The 16074-nt window shown below is 36.7% G+C and overlaps 4 protein-coding genes across 7 annotated transcripts in view; 2 read left to right on the forward strand and 2 right to left on the reverse strand.

Annotated features, from left to right (window-relative positions):
- Positions 1 to 8158, reverse strand: part of brm (ATP-dependent helicase brm) — a 30203-nt gene extending 22045 nt beyond the window's left edge. For 2 of the 4 annotated variants that reach the window (XM_069509896.1, XM_069509895.1), the window contains exons 1-4: positions 7420 to 8158; positions 1412 to 1932; positions 1153 to 1299; positions 607 to 766 (exon numbers count right to left, since the gene is read on the reverse strand). In XM_069509896.1, coding sequence (XP_069365997.1) covers positions 607 to 766; positions 1153 to 1299; positions 1412 to 1932; positions 7420 to 7890 — 1299 coding nt within the window. In that variant the 5' untranslated portion in view covers positions 7891 to 8158. The remainder of the gene's footprint in view (positions 1 to 606; positions 767 to 1152; positions 1300 to 1411; positions 1933 to 7419) is intronic. The other 2 variants (XM_069509898.1, XM_069509897.1) reach the window with 1 other exon arrangement.
- LOC138402217 (uncharacterized) lies at positions 3085 to 6763 on the forward strand. Its single transcript, XM_069498034.1, has 6 exons — positions 3085 to 3370; positions 3773 to 3896; positions 4294 to 4411; positions 4704 to 4897; positions 5720 to 5804; positions 6489 to 6763. Exons 1-6 carry the CDS (start codon positions 3093 to 3095, stop codon positions 6761 to 6763), a joined length of 1074 nt encoding a protein of 357 aa, XP_069354135.1. The 5' UTR covers positions 3085 to 3092.
- Positions 8159 to 10731: 2573 nt separating the features above from the next.
- Positions 10732 to 13295, forward strand: por (Protein-serine O-palmitoleoyltransferase por). The gene has a single exon (XM_034985608.2). It carries the CDS (start codon positions 10959 to 10961, stop codon positions 12282 to 12284), a length of 1326 nt encoding a protein of 441 aa, XP_034841499.1. The 5' UTR covers positions 10732 to 10958; the 3' UTR covers positions 12285 to 13295.
- On the reverse strand, positions 12489 to 15713 carry Xrcc2 (X-ray repair cross complementing 2). The gene is made up of 2 exons (XM_069498418.1): positions 15281 to 15713; positions 12489 to 15182 (listed from the first exon to the last, which is right to left on the reverse strand). The coding sequence occupies exon 2, from the start codon at positions 15170 to 15172 to the stop codon at positions 14372 to 14374; it is 801 nt and encodes a 266-aa protein (XP_069354519.1). The 5' UTR covers positions 15173 to 15182; positions 15281 to 15713; the 3' UTR covers positions 12489 to 14371.
- Positions 15714 to 16074: the final 361 nt, after the last annotated feature.

The raw sequence follows: 16074 nt of genomic DNA on the forward strand, positions 1-16074 counted from the left end.
CCCACGGGATTTTTAAAAACCTAAATCCACGCGTACGAAGTCGCGAGCATCAGCTAGTAAATAAATAAAAGACCTTTGGGTGAAAGTTTCTAACTGGCTTTCAAGGAGATTCTCAATTCGGTGCTTATTGTTTAAATAGTTTTATTAAAAGTAAATGTTTATGTTTTTTTAAACACGATTTTTATTCCTATAAAAATCGATATCCCTCCATGAAGTGAAGTGAGATCCTTCCATGAAGATTTGTAGTCAAATCAGTTTAGAACATTTATCAGTCTCTGGGCAAAATGGCGGGAGTTAGAGGGAGAAGACTTTGTCGACCTCCCTGGTGCAGTGGTGAGCGCTATGGTCTTATGAGTGGGAGGTCCCGGGTTTGTTTCCCGGTAGGTGCAATTTGGGGATTTATAATTTCCAAATTGTCTCTGGTCTGGCTTGGTGGGAGGCTACGACCATGGCTAGTTAACATCCTACCGGCAAGTACGATACTGCGTAGAAACCGATCAGGGGTATGAGTTTTTAATGATACTGTCATACCCAGGAGTCAAGGACTAAAGTATCAAAATTTAAAAATAAACGTAATAAATAATAGAACTTAGTATTCTGTGGTACCAGATTGACCAGCGGCGGCGTGGGCTGCGTGGGCGGCGCCATCTGGCCGGTCATGGGCAGCGGCGTGGGCGGTGCGCCGCCACCGCCGCGCGCCGCGTCGCCGCCCACCACGCCCTTGCCACCCGCCATCCCCGCACCCTGCCCGCCCGCCTGCGCTTGTCTGGACACACAAAACGTTACTACACTATTTTCCCTTTTTATTTGAACAAATTATTTTAATTACTTTATAAACGTACCGAAACACCATTTTTGCGCTGGATCAAACCCAGTGCAAAAATAGCGTTTTGGTACGATTTAAAAATCACTGCCATAATGAAATGAAGTATGTATAGTACGCTACAGGTCGAGATGGCAATCGGGGTAAGAGGCGCGGAGGAATCCCCCCACACCCGCGCTCGCCCACACCGAGTTAGCGCGGGGGCATCCCCACCCCGATTGCCATCTCAACCTGTCGCGTACTATACCTTAAAGCTTTCATATAACATTTCACAGTTGGGCACAAGTGGGCCCAGGGTTCATTACAATGCCCATGGTTGGTTAACTTACCCTTGGCTATAGGGCGAGGGCGGCTGTGCAGGCGGCGTGGGGCACTCGGGCGGCGTGTCTCCAGTTCGCTTCCCGGCCGCCATCATAGCTATTTGTTGCGTAATGGGCTGGTTGCAAGCCAGCTTCCGATATGCCGCTATTTGGGCTCTGAAACAATTAAAAAAATACTTACAAAAATTGTAATCATAAAAATCGAAATAGTTGAATGTTATTTGTTATTGTTGTTTACATAAATGATTATTTACATAAGATTACGTACTTTAGTTGGCTCAGTTGGTTGTTGGAAAAGAGCCCCTTATTTGGGTCTTGTGGGTTAGACCGCGCGCGGATGGCCAACAGCTGCGAGTATCGCGGGTCCTCTTGTAACCCCTTCTCCTCCATGGAGTCGATAGCTCGCTGCAACGCGTTGAGATTGTCGGGGCCCGATGCGGCGAGCGAGCCCTGCATCGGAGATGAGGAAGGCGCTCCGTTGGCCGACGTGGAGGGCGGCGGCGCCGAGCCGTGCGGCGGAGTCTGCGCCGAGGGTGGCTGCTGCGGCGCGCCCGATTGCACCTGGTTCGCGGGCGCACCGCCTGGCGCTGTGGGCGCACCGCCGGCCGAAGGCGCAGCATGGGAGTAGCCCGCTTGCGACGCCATCATGCTGTGATGTGGAGGCATAGGCGGCATTCCTTGAGGATGTCCGCCGTGTGGCGGTGGGCCACCTAGCGGCAGAGGAGGCCCCTGAGGCCCTTGTGGTCCATTACCAGGCGGCGGAGGGCCGCTACCCATTGTCATCGGACCCTGCAACCAATCATTAAACAAATGTTTACTTTCAATATTTCAGTTTGTGTTAATTATGTGGAGCCAGCATCAGATATTCAGTAAATGTAATGGAACCATGCTGACTGCCAACCAACCTTTGCAAAAGAATAAAAATTGTTACATTCTGCTCCTATTTGACAAAACTATGGAGTAACAACAACAAAAGTTTTCACTCCCTACCCTAAAAAAAAACCTTTGTTTTTAGGGTTCTGTAGTAAACAGGAACTCTTATAGTTTCGCGATGTCCGTCCGTCTGTCTGTCCGTCCGTCCGTCCTCGGTTAAACTCAGAGACTATTAGTGCTAGAAATCTGTAATTTGGCATGGGTATAAATATTAATCACGCCGACAAAGTGGTGAAATAAAATTGTGATAAATATTTTTTTAGGGTAGCTCCCCTACATGTAAAGTGGGGATGAATTATTTTTTCTCGTCTACCCCAGAGTGTGGGGTATCGTTGAATAGGTCTTTTAAAAATATTGTGGCTATGGGAACATCAGTTTTCGATTTCTAGATTTGTTTGTAAAATATGATGTTTTAAAGTGCTAATTTTTATTACTGTCAATTAGTGTCCCCCCTCTATTGAAAAATTCACAGCAGTAGTATATAATAATCAATTTTAAAAGAAAACTATCATGGCTAAGTAGGAGTTATATCTGTTTTTCCAGGTTATAATTATTATTGTACTACGTAGATATTATGAGTTGCATATTTAACCATCGTCCTAGCACTATCCTATATATATCCTATGTATATGGGTATATATAATTATATTTATTTGTGTATTATTTGAATGTACTGTGTATGTAGTCTAATTTATAATAATAACTAGGGCCATTTTCGGCTGCCGCACCAACCCGTGCTTTCGTGATTCCTTTCGTCAAAGGTTGCCTGGAAGAGATCGCTTTAGCGATAAGGCCGCCTTTGCATGCTACATCTATTAGAATAAGATCCTGTATTGTGTTTTTTCAATGTTTACTTTGTGTTGTGTGCAATAAAGTGTCAATAAATAAATAAATAAATAAATATCCTAGGTCAGCTATAGTAATTGTGACTACGGAACCATACACTGCGCGTGGCCCGCCACGCACTTGGCCGGTTTTTATTTCAAATCACAGCCATATTGATTTTAATCAATAAAATGGATACAAAATTGAGATTAATACTATTTATTATGATTTTCCTTCCAGTTAGTAAAAGTGATTATGTTCTTTATGAAATAACAGCATTTAATCCTCGTGAAAGAGTTATATTATACAATATGCAATCAAAAATAACTTCAGTAATTTTTTTGAATGGTGTGTCAAATGAAGCTGCTATTCCTATGAATGTGGTTGTAAATAAAAAAATATATCATATGTTTGAAGGCAGTATGCGATCTTTGAAAATACAGTGTAATCTTGTGTCCCAGATTAAATCGTTAGTACTCTTTAGAACAGTTAATTTATTTTTGTTGTTAATTATAATCTACAAATCTATACTAATATTATAAATGCGAAAGTGTGTCTGTCTGCTAGCTTTTCACGGCTCAACAGTTAAACCGATTTTGATGAAATTTGCTACAGGGATAGCTTACATCCCGGGGAAGGACATAGACTTTTTATCCCGGAAAATCAAAGAGATCCTACGGGATTCTTAAAGGCCCATCCGATTAACCGATTTATATAGAATTTGGTACAGAGGTAGCTTGTATCCCGTAAATTGATATACTTAGTCAACTTTTATACTGGAAAATCAAAGAGTTCCCAAGGACTTTTTAAAAACCCTAAATCCACGCGGACGAAGTCGCGGGCATCCTCTATAACAATATTTATATTGCAGAGAACAATTATTCTCATACCAGAAACATAGAACTGTATCATCCGCTAATATATCTGATACTTTTTATGATTGGGATGAAATATTAAAATGGATTGCAAGAAAAATAAATAGAAAGTTTAAAAAGGTTGTTGTTGCAAAAACATATGAAAAACGAGATATTTTTTTTTTGAAAACAACAATGAATAGAAAAAATCCTATAGTTTTTATAGTAGGAGGAGAAGAAGGAATGGACTGGATATCTTCAGCTGTTATATTGAATTTATTGAATGATTTATTAGACAATGTTGATGAGCTAAAATTGCTTATAGCCAACTTTAATTTTTATTTCATGCCAATTTTAAATCCAGATGGCTTTGTTTACAGTAAGAAAGAGGTTGGTAAAAAATAAAAAATAACAAATACCACAAGAAATAAGTACTTAAGATATATTGCTCAGATTTTAAGGTCCCAAAATTATGTTGCAAAGGACAAAACTTGAATTCATCATAAAATAAAATTAAGCAATTTGACCACAATTTCAGGATAGGTTTTGGTCAAAAAATAGACGAAAGCTGGACACAGAAACCAATTGTGAAAACGAAAATGAGCCTATTGGAGTCAGCATTGCTCGGAATTGGTTTTATCAAAAGACATTGAAGAGTTAGATAAATCTTTTACCTAAAACACTTACTTACTTACTTAAATATTATCATTCGTATTTTAGTTATCTACTATATTACCAGAGTTTATACACAGGCAGCACAGGTATTTAGAGATTGTGTACAAGAGAATCGGCCATAATGTATGGTTATTCTATGCATAAACGATTAAAAAAAATTAAGTAATCATAAAATGTATAGGTTCTTATTTTACTAATCATGGTCTGAATTGATTAATTATTATTGATATTTTACCATTTGATATTTGACCAATAATTTTAATTTAATTTTAGGGGTAGGTGAAGCATGCAACTCTGTTTATATTGGACACATACCAATCTCAGAAGAAGAAAATCAAGGGTTGTCATACGTTCTGAACAACTTGGCTCTGAGCATGATATCATTCATCAATGTAAGAGGTTTTGGGCAGTACATAACAGTGCCATATGCAGATGTGTCTGCCAAAATCAACAATCACGACATTGTAGTAAGTAACTAGGTATAAAATATCAATGTGGCTAATTCTTTTGTACACAGTCTCTTAGCTAAACCAACATGACAGGTTGAAATGTCCCTTTCATAATGTTCCCTGCGGAAAAGGGCAGCACTAAATTTAGAGTAGTCAATTTAGTTTAGTTTAGAGATTGTGCATAACAGAACTAGCCAAATTACAGCTCAAAGTATACAATAATTTTTGATTGAATTGTATTGCCCAGGTACCTGTTGTAACAAGTTATCAATACTAAGTAATATTATTAAGAGAAATTTGTTAGTTTGTATGTAGATCATAGGGGTTAATGTCTGGAAATAATGTTCAGATTCTGAAATTTCATTCACTGTTAGATATATATTGTATATTCTCTCAGAAGTCACAGTCACTACCCCTATTATAAATGCGAAATTGTGTTTGTTTGTTGGTTTGTCCTTCAATCACGTCGCAACGGAACAACATGATTTTTAGGGTTCCGTACCTCAAAAGGAAAAACGGAAACCTTATAGGATCACTTTGTTGTCTGTCTGTCCGTCTGTCTGTGTCTGTCTGTCAAGAAACCTACAGGGTACTTCCCGTTGACCTAGAGTCATGAAATTTGGCAGGTAGAAAGATCTTATAGCTGACATTTGGGGAAGACCTGGAGAGTGACAAAGGCAACTTTTTATCCTGAAAAATCAAAGAGTTCCCACATGATTTTTACAACCTAAATCCACGCGTACGAAGTCGCGGGCATCAGCTAGTAGGTTATAAATAAATGCTTCACTGTATTACTTCATGTGCCGAATAATATGATTGTGTTTTTAACATTTCTTTCAGATGGAAATCCTGAAAGCTACTAGTTATAAAGTGAGAACAAAACATAACACAACCATTGACATAGGAACAACTTCAAATTATTTTTGTAAGTTTTAAATGTAGCATAATCACTTTATTGTATTACTAGCTTATGCTCGCGACTTCGTCCGCATGGACTACAGAAATTTCAAACCCCTATTTCACCCCCTTAGGGTTTGAATTTTTAAAAATCTCTTATTAGCGGATGCCTACGTCATAATAGCTATCTGCATGCCAAATTTTAGCCTGATCCATCCAGTAGTTTAAGCTGTGCGTTGATAGATCAGTCAGTCAGTCACCTTTTTCTTTTATATATATATAGAAAAGAAAAGACTAGCTTATGCTCGCGACTTCGTCCACATGGACTACACAAATTTCAAACCCCTATTTCACCCCCTTAGGGTTTTAATTTTCGAAAATCCTTTCTTAGCAGATGCCTACGTTATAATAGCTATCTGCATACCAAATTTCAGCCCGATCCATCCAGTAGTTAAAGCTGTGCGTTGATAGATCAGTCAGTCAGTTACCTTTTCTTTTTATATATTTAGATTTGGAACGAAATCTAATTACCTAATTGAATTACATATAATATGTAATAGCCTATTTTCATTTAACAGAGGCCAAGTTTCTAGTTTGTATGTAGGTACAAATCAGTGAGTGTACTCCTGTAGTGTGTGATCTACTAATTTAATTTAATTGTTAGAAGTTCCCTAACTGTCGTGAACTGTGACAATATTTCATTGTTTTTTAGACAATTTCACTGGTAATATGGCAGACTGGGTGAAGAATAAACTCAATACACCATTAGTGTATACTGTTTACTTAGATGACATTTTCAGCATCCCCCCACATCCCAAGAACATTAAAACCATAAGCAAACAATTTTACACTATCTTGAACGAGTCATTACTTGTTACTAAAGATATTTATGGACCTTTATTTAATGATGGAATAAAAGCAACAATTAATTTCTTGTTATTAAATACAATTTTCATATTACAAATATTATGGTTAACTATTGTGTAATTGAGGCTAAAATATTTCAGAATAAATACAATTCTTGAAGAAATATAGACATGTTAGTTTACTAATATTGTACATCAACCTTTAGAAAGAGATAGTGGTTTCGTAGAGCGTTCTCTGTTGTTGAAACCGACAAAGCATCACATTGATATGAGTGACAGAGACAACGCTATACGAAACCGAAATCTCTTTAATAGTTGATGTACAATATTTCCTGCCAGCTACGGTACTTTCAGTACTATTGCTATATATCGATTATTTATAGTACTTAAGAAGAAATGCTATCAGTAAGTAGTGCTTTAAATAAATAGTTTGAAGGATAATGTACATATATAATTGCTAATTTTCATTTAGCTTTAAACAAATAACTATAAAGTCAAAGCAGACACTTTCCCAATTAGATTTTGTATGACACTGCAGTTAACGTCCAACTCAACTTTCACTTTCGGTTTCAGTCAAAATACCACTTTTGGGATTGGCCAAAATGGGTTGAAGTTTTAGCTAAAGCTAAAGGTTTCTGGTAAATGCCAAAATCGAACGCGTTGTTACAAATGTGCGAAAATGCACTGGAAGAAGCATGTTTCAATTAATATGCAATAAAGTAAAAAAAAATATGGTATTTTAATGATCGAACACTCATTTTTTTCTTATAATCTTACCTGATTTGGTGGCATATGTGCAATTTGATGCTGCATGTATCCATGAGGAGGCCCCTGGACGGGCATGTTTGGATGTTGTGGATTGTTAGGCATATTAGAATGACCATTTGGGCCACCTGGCCCTTGATGTGATCCCTGTGTATTCATAGGATGTCCTGGTGGACCAGGCATGTGTGGTCCGACCATGTGCGGCGACATTTGATGTCCAGACGGCGGAATTCCAGGATGTTGCTGCGGTCCACCATTGGTATTAGTGGCCATCGTATGGGCTGGCCCTGAAGATGACATATGATTTTGCATAGGTGGTTGTGCAGCACTTGGAGGATGTGCTGGTGGTGGTCCATTTACGTGTTGTTGGTTGTAAGGACTGTGCGGGGACTGCGGCGGTGCTGGACTCTGCGTCGGCGGCCCCATGGGACTGGGAGCTTGTGGTGGCGGCATAGGGCTGCTCTGTGGAGATGGGCTTGCCATCTTGACTAAATTGTTAGCACATAACAAACACTGATAGTCAGAAATCTGATAGACTCAGGATTTATGGCGGATCGTATCGCGTCACTATAATATTGAAAAGTGTCACAAATTGTACAATTGATTTATAAACTACAAATCATTCAAGAATTCAATGTCACTGATATTAATTGCAAATGTTATATTTAACAGTTTTAACACCTCCTTAGCAGCATTTTTGATTTTTCAATGTATAGGGCATAGAGATAGTAATCATTCATCTATGGATCTAAGGTAGGTATAGGGTAATTTATTCATCCAAGCCACAGAGCCACAGACTAATGCCACAACTGCAGGGCCGTAAAATAAAAAAAAGATAATATAATCACTACAAGAGAACCACAGATATACCAAAGAACCCTGATTAAGAGCCAGAGTATAGGTAGTAAGTAGAATAGTAAGTACTGTGTAACCAAGGGCGGATCCAGGGGGGGGGGGGGGGGTCATGGGGGTCATGACCCCCCCTGGGCTGCGTCCAGGACCTAGGTGGACCACTAATTAAAATTGTTAATCATAATGTTTTTTATATTTTTATATACCTAGATTTTATGTAAGTTCCTTCAATACTTAGTCAATTTAATATAATATTTTGTATGATGGCAAAAACATTATGTTCTTGCGAACAAACGCATCCAAAATTTGAATTTTACCGCGCCACCGCTACCTTTCATCGAGATGTCACATTTCGTGTGACGTTCTTCAATGATTGAAGAACATCACACGGCACTTGCCCAGGGCCCACGATCGATTGGGGCCCAGTAGTCCCTGCCAGATCACCAAACTATAACAGACCAACCGATATTTTAATACCCAAAAACATATTTATTTCGATAAAATCAACGGTCAAAAAAGCCATCTCAAACAAAGGACCGTAGAGATTGTTAAATAGTCATGACTGACTTATATCCGATCTTTATTGTCTTTACTGATAACGCAAATGATAGAATATTTCATTCTTTTTGACACTTTAAAAAAAATTGTCGACAGTAAAAACCTCTAAAAGTAAAAAATAATATTTATTATATACCTATATTGTATTGGTCGGATTGGTCCTTTACGTTTATTATTTATAGTAAAGTTTTTATTATCCAAGCGCTCGTTGCATCTGGGGACCCCTAAAGATAATAGAACTATTCTTTCTGGCATTTATCTATATCGTAATACAATATTTCAGACATTTATCTTTTCTTTTTTTGTAAATAATGTCATAAAATTTGCGCTCGCTTCGCTCGCACGTTCTGTTCACTACAATTAAAAATCCCTTCCGAGATGCAAGCTATCACTGAGTAGTACCTACCTACCTACATTTGGCCGTGAAAAAGTACCTAACAAGATGATAGACAGACAGAAAATTTCGCGCTCGCTTCGCTCGCGCTTTTGTTTTGTATTAGTTGTTGCCCGCCCGCAACCTTGTCCGCATTGATTTAGGTTTTCAAAAAACCGTTGGAACTCTTTGATTTTCCGCATAAAAAGTGTATGCAGGTTTCCGGGATGAAAGCTTTCTCTGTGTAGTACTTGGTTAAAAAGATAGACCGTCAAATGGTAACAGATAAGTAGATAGACACGCTTTCGCATTTATAATATTAGTAGCTACCTTATGATTTTTTCGTAAATATATGAAATATTTCGCGCTCGCTTCGCTCGCGCTTTTACTTTATATTGGTTGATGCCCGCAACTTCGTCCACATAGATTTAGTTTTTTAAAATTTCCGTGAGAACCCTTTAATTTTCCGGGATAAAAAGCCGTTTCCGAGTGTAAACTATCTCTGAATAGTACCAAATTTTGATTTAGAATATGGACTTTGAAAAGATAACAGATAGATAGAAACATTCGCATTTATAATACGTCTAGAACGTGACTTATCTGCTTTCTTTGCCTATTCCAAGAAAATTACTATTTTCTACTCTGCCAAGCTAGCTACTCTGTCAAGATCATAAGGGCCCCGTATTCTAATGTGCCCAGGGCCTCCAATAGGTTAAAGACGGCCCTGCGTGCGGGGCGTCCCCCCCCCCCTACCCCCGCTCGTCATACCCCGATTACCAACTCGACCTGTCGCAAGGGGTCGAGATGTTGTGACTTGACCACGACTATGTGACCCCCCCCTGGCACCAAAGCTGGATCCGCCCTTGTGTGTAACCGCGTATGAGATAGCGAAAGCACGACGTAACGTTGAATAACACGACAATTATTACCATTGTTTAGTTGTTACGCAGGCGAAGCCAGCGGCTGATACATAGTGAGCCAGCGCAACATGCATTCCCATTCCCACGTACGAATACGACCCGTATAGCTGACGCGGCGTAATACCAGAACCCGCGCGATGTGGGAATCGTAATATTAAGTTAGAATATTCTCATCCTTAGAGATAAGCACTAGTTTTTAGTCTTTTCATTTAAATGTAACTTTGAATATAATTATTATAAGGATATTATCGCCGACTAGTTTTCTTCCATCCACCTCCTGCGAGCCTAAACATTACTTAGTAGTCAATATTTGTATTAAATGTTTTTTATGTGAAAACAAGTAAATAACTCTTGAGAAATAAAATTACGCCACGAATTCTCAAAGTTTGTTTTGCAACTTCTTGTATGTATTCTTGAAAAAAACCAGTTACACGATAAGGGACAAAAAATAGGTTAGCTGCGTCTCTGTTTATCACATTGGTAACTTTATCTGTGCTCTCTTTTTAGTGCGAATGAGAAAGCAAACGTTCCTGCCTTTATTACTCTATCTACGACTAGATAATACGAACCACAACCTTTTTTCTGGTCGGTATTAAAACGTAGTGATTATATACTCTTTGGTCGATGTTTTGACGTTTTATCTTTGAATTGAACAAAAAAACAGAATGTTGATTGTTTATTAAGAAATAGCCAGATTTTTCTAATATTTAACTCTAAATACTACGAAATTAATAATAAAATAGCAAGAGCTTCCGCCGGTCGGCTGCTAGAAACTTCCTTATATGCGAGAGTGTCTTGCACTGGGTCTGTGAAACAGTTCTTAGCCGGCGCTGTGCAAGTCCGATAAAATGGATGAAGACGATGAATACATTGAAAACTCTTGGACTTACATATCTTTATGCGGAGAACCAACGCTTTACGAAGGACTTCGGTTTGCTAAGGATTTGATTTTGGCTAATATATGCTTTCGCATGATAATACAGTATGTACCCATGCCTCACAATGTAAGGCACAGTTTATCTCTAATTATCGGAAGTTTTCTTCTTTATTATAATATTGGGTCCAGTTTTGTTTGGACAGTAGGACTTGCCGTTGGTGCATATGTGTCCATTATTGCTGTATCAGTTGTAACAACAAAATTGAGAGGATTTTTGATTTCTCTATGTGTAATTCTGTTTTTATTATTGTGTGAGATATATGTAACCAATCCGAAAATGTGGCAGCAAATAAGAGGTGTTCAAATGATAGCAGCAATGAAGATTATTTCTGTGGCTATTGAATTAGATAGAGATCTGTTTAAACAAATGTTAAATCCTGTTGAATTTGGAGGGTACATACTTTGTCCAGCAAATTCAATCTTAGGACCGTGGATATCATTCCAAACCTATAATCAATATCTGGAAGTTAAATTTCTTACAAGCCGATGGATTAAAATAATCTTTGTAAATCTTGTGATGTCTATGGTATTTTTAATTCTATCTAATTGTATTGTGCCTTGGTACATAGATGAAAGTGGAACAAAATGGTTAATCGCTTATCGTGATGCTCAGGCATTCAGAATGTCTCACTACTTTGTCTCCAGTATGTCAGTTGTATCTATGACAAGTGCTGGTTTTGGATTAACTAATGATTGCCACTCAGAGCTGCATGTAACTAAACCAATGCTGATTGAATTGCCGCGATCCCTTGTTCAGGTTGTTATTTTTTGGAATATTCCAATGCATCAATGGTTAAAGAATTATGTATTCAAGACTTGCCAACCGTATGGTCAATTTATTGCAATACTTACAACCTACGCGGTGTCATCTTTGCTGCACGGCTTTAACTTTCAATTTTCAGCTGTCCTGCTCAGTATAGGTACATTTTCCTATGTGGAATATAATTTTCGGTACAAAGTGGCATCTGCATTGGAGGTGTGCTGCTTAGCCAATCCTTGTGTAAAGCAGTGCGAGCACAAGTACAAGAAGAACAGTTTACTGGCAGTCATTGTTAACACTGTATTTTCTCTAATAACTGCTATTCATTTAGCTTATTTAGGTGTCATGTTTGAAGCATCTTTTTCAGTGCAAGAATCTGGTTATTCTTATTACCATACTATCAATAAGTGGGAAAATCTGAATTACTTCAGCCATGGTCTTGTAGCCTTTATGTATGTGATATATTTGATGATGTGATCATCTTTATCTATTTGTAAGTATGAACATGAGTGTGAATCTCAAATTTTGAGTAATGATCTCATTGTCCCAGTATAAATCATTTTTTTCTATGTATATTGCTTGTTGAATTACTAGTTATACATGGTTACAATAAAGTTGATATTAAAATTTAAACTATAGGGAAGTAATAAGGTAAATGTAAAAATTAAAAACAAATTGTAGTTCAATTTAGTTATTATTTAATGCATACTCTGACTGAATTATCAATTAAGAATACAATATAAGTACATGTCACTGAATAATCAAACAAATCATGATCATTGAAGTCTTATCAAGTATTTTGTATTTACTTAAGTTTAATGAAATAAGGTAAGAATCTCAGTAAGGTTAGTCTTTTTACAATATATATCTTTAGGTAAATCTATGTAGTATAATAATATAACCCTCATTCTGAGAGGAGACCCATGCCCGGCAAAGACTGGGCTAATGATAATTATGTAGAGTTATAACTTTAACATTGCACAATTTAGTGGCATTTAATGCACATATTTATGTACTGTCAGAAGATTCTTGTGATATTTGTGTGCATTGTTATTTAAAGTAGGTAAGTAAGTTTATTTTTTTCTAAACATAATGTTCTTTATACCTTATACTAATTTGATATAAAATATAAACCAATTATTTTACAAGCTCTTGCTAGTTCTTATAATTTATGTATTATTTTTATTTGTAGTTAATGAAATTATATTTGCTAATGCTAGTAAAATATAAGACATGTTCAGTACCTATAATGTAAGTAATAGTAGGTATTATGAACTTTTAAATTGCACAAAAAATGTATTTAACACCAAGACATTACATATAAAAAAACATACAACACACTTTCAAAGTGTTCTTTTTGTACCCTAATATTTATAAATGAATAGACTTGTAGTTTTCAATGCACTTTCCAACACAAAGTATTATGTGATGTTTCTCTTGAAACTGCCAAATTTCAGTAATTAATAAATTATTACTTTCGTCTTCATTCTTATGTACTTTTTTTTTCATTGATTTAGATTACCTACCCAGAGTCAAACAAATATACCTACACACTTAAAAGCTTCATAATATGAAGCTTATAAAAAATGATGCCCGCAGCTTCGCCTGCGTGGATTTAGGTTTTTGAAAATCCCGTGGGAACTTTTGATATTCCGGAACAAAAGTAGCTTATCTGTAGTAGCCGATCCCCAGAATGGAAGGTGACTCAGTACCAAATTTCGTAAAAACACATGATTCCTAAAAAATCCTGTAAGATCACCACGATTTAGGAATGCAATTCCTTACAGTAAGGGCTGAGAAGTTGGGTTCTCAAATTCAAAAAGGTAGGTACTTTACTTTGGAAGGTACTTACATTAAACATCAATTTATAACCGAGACAGTTCCCATCAGTTTTGGTGATCAGTGGCCCTACCGCGGTTGTTTGACAGCTACAATGTCACGATCGCAATCATCTCTGATTGGTTAATGCTCGCTCACTATTGGCTACAATGCATTGTTGCAACAAGAATGGCACAAATTCAGCCAATCAGAACAATTGAGATTGTAATAATGATTGATGTAGGTTTTAGACAATCGCCCTACAGGTCCCGTACAGCATCAGGATCGAGGAATTGAAATCTAATTTTTTTGTGGGACAGTCGCAAAGTTTCTCTATCGATTAAAAAACCGCAAATCGGTTCATAAATCATGGAGATTTCGGTAGAAAAATACAACTCGGTTAAAAAGTTGCCTATGTTACTCTGGTTAATCCTTCACTTGTCTGTGAAAGTCCCGTCAAAATAGCCATTCCGAAGATTAGCCCGTTCAAACAGACAGACAAAAATCTTATAAACGTGGTGATTCACTTTGGTACAGTTCAAAGAACCATAATTCTGAGGTAGTCATTCCGAAATAACAGACAGACACTTCAATTTTATTTATTAGGTAGTAGGTATAGATATTAGATTGGTAGGGCAGGTACCGTGAGTTGTAAACATTGTGCAGCTTCCAAGGTATAATGTATGACTTCAACTAACAATATGAAAATAGGTACCTACCTACTATTTTAAGCTGGACTTAGAATTTTACAACCAAGTTATTTCATAATCAGTCAAATTAAATTCTTTCTGAAATTGATTATCATAGCTTCTCACATTAACAAAATTTAAGCAATTATTGTATACAATCTGAATTCTATAGTTGATTTGTTCGTCTGTAGCATGTTGACAACATGGTTCTAAATTATTAATTGGCTCTTTACTACTGCTGAAGTATTCTGGCCGACTATACAGTACAGTTGTTTTGTGATCTTTTACAACTTTTTGTATAATGCTGAGTAACTTCTTTAAATATGAATCCATCTTTATTATTTTAAAGTCTTGTTCACTCCAATAAAATGCAGTAAGTGTATGAAAAACTACTAGTGATATATTAAGATGTTTTGTTAAGATATTTTCTAAATTTTGTATGGTTAAATAAAACTGTGTTGCATCAAATATTTCTAATACATACAAATTTTTAAGAGTTGAGTTAAGTATAGCATCAACATTATTGATGTTATATTTAGACGCATTATTAGTGCTATTTACATATTTAATAATTTTACTACGCAATAAATTTAAAACTGAGTGAAAATACAAATTTCCATCTGTATTGAAAATTATGACTCCTGTCTCTGGACCATTTAATTCTTGCGGAATTAAAGCTTCACATATAAGTTCAGTAAGTAGGTAACTTGTGTTACCATCACTGTATAACTCAATGATGTCACCTTGTTTTGGTCCACTTCCAAATATAATCGGATAAAACCTTTCAATGCCGGGTTTCTTTGTTAATCGGGCTAGCATTTGTATTCCCGATTCAATTTTAATTCTGCTTGGTTCCATTGCAAGTAACCTAATAAAATGTTGAAAGTTAGTAACGCTATGGTTTGTAACGACAATTTAAATCGTTTACGCTGTTAACGGTTACACAAGAATATTTTATTTACCTACCAACAATAATTTACTGGATTTCAAATACCAACAGAGGACACGCACAGATTATGAAATTATGTCTATTTATTAATGAATATTTTATTAAGCAAAACAATAATTTGAAAATTGAGAATGTCGCAAAAATGTTTGTGCTTTGGAGTTTTGACCATGTTTTGACCGTGCCAAACTGGAGTAAATGTGTTCTGTGGTGCCAAACGTGTATCAAAGAGTATATGTAACGTGTATAAAACGTAGTATACTCTGTGGACCGTGCTTTGGGTTTTGTTCTGAGTTTGGATTAGATCGTAGACTGAGTAAAAAAACTAGACAAAGGAACGTTTGCTTTCTCATTCGCACTAAAATGATAGCACAGATAAAGTTACTAATGAGATAAATAGCAGCAGCTAACCTATTTTGTGTCCCTTATCGTGTAACCGATTTTTTTCAAGGAATACAACTTTAGTTGCAATACAAACTTTGAGAATTCATGGCATCGTATTTCTCATTAGTTATTTAACTACCTACTTGTTTTCACATAAAAAACGTTTAATACAAATATTGTTGATTGGTTAATACAAATATTGACGACTAAACAATGGTAATTGTCGTGTTAGTCATCGTTACGTCGTGCTATCGCTATCTCAGACGCGGTTACACAATACTTTAGTCTAGCTTTTTAGTCAGTCTACGGGTAGAACCCCAGTGGAGCCGTATCTACGCGTAGATAGAATAATAGGTAGATGTAAGTACTGTGTAACCGTAGATAGAATAATGGGTAGATTTAAGTACTGTGTAACCGCGTATGAGATAGC

Source organism: Maniola hyperantus, chromosome 4 (genome assembly GCF_902806685.2).
Source record: "Maniola hyperantus chromosome 4, iAphHyp1.2, whole genome shotgun sequence".
Lineage (NCBI taxonomy): Eukaryota > Metazoa > Arthropoda > Insecta > Lepidoptera > Nymphalidae > Maniola > Maniola hyperantus.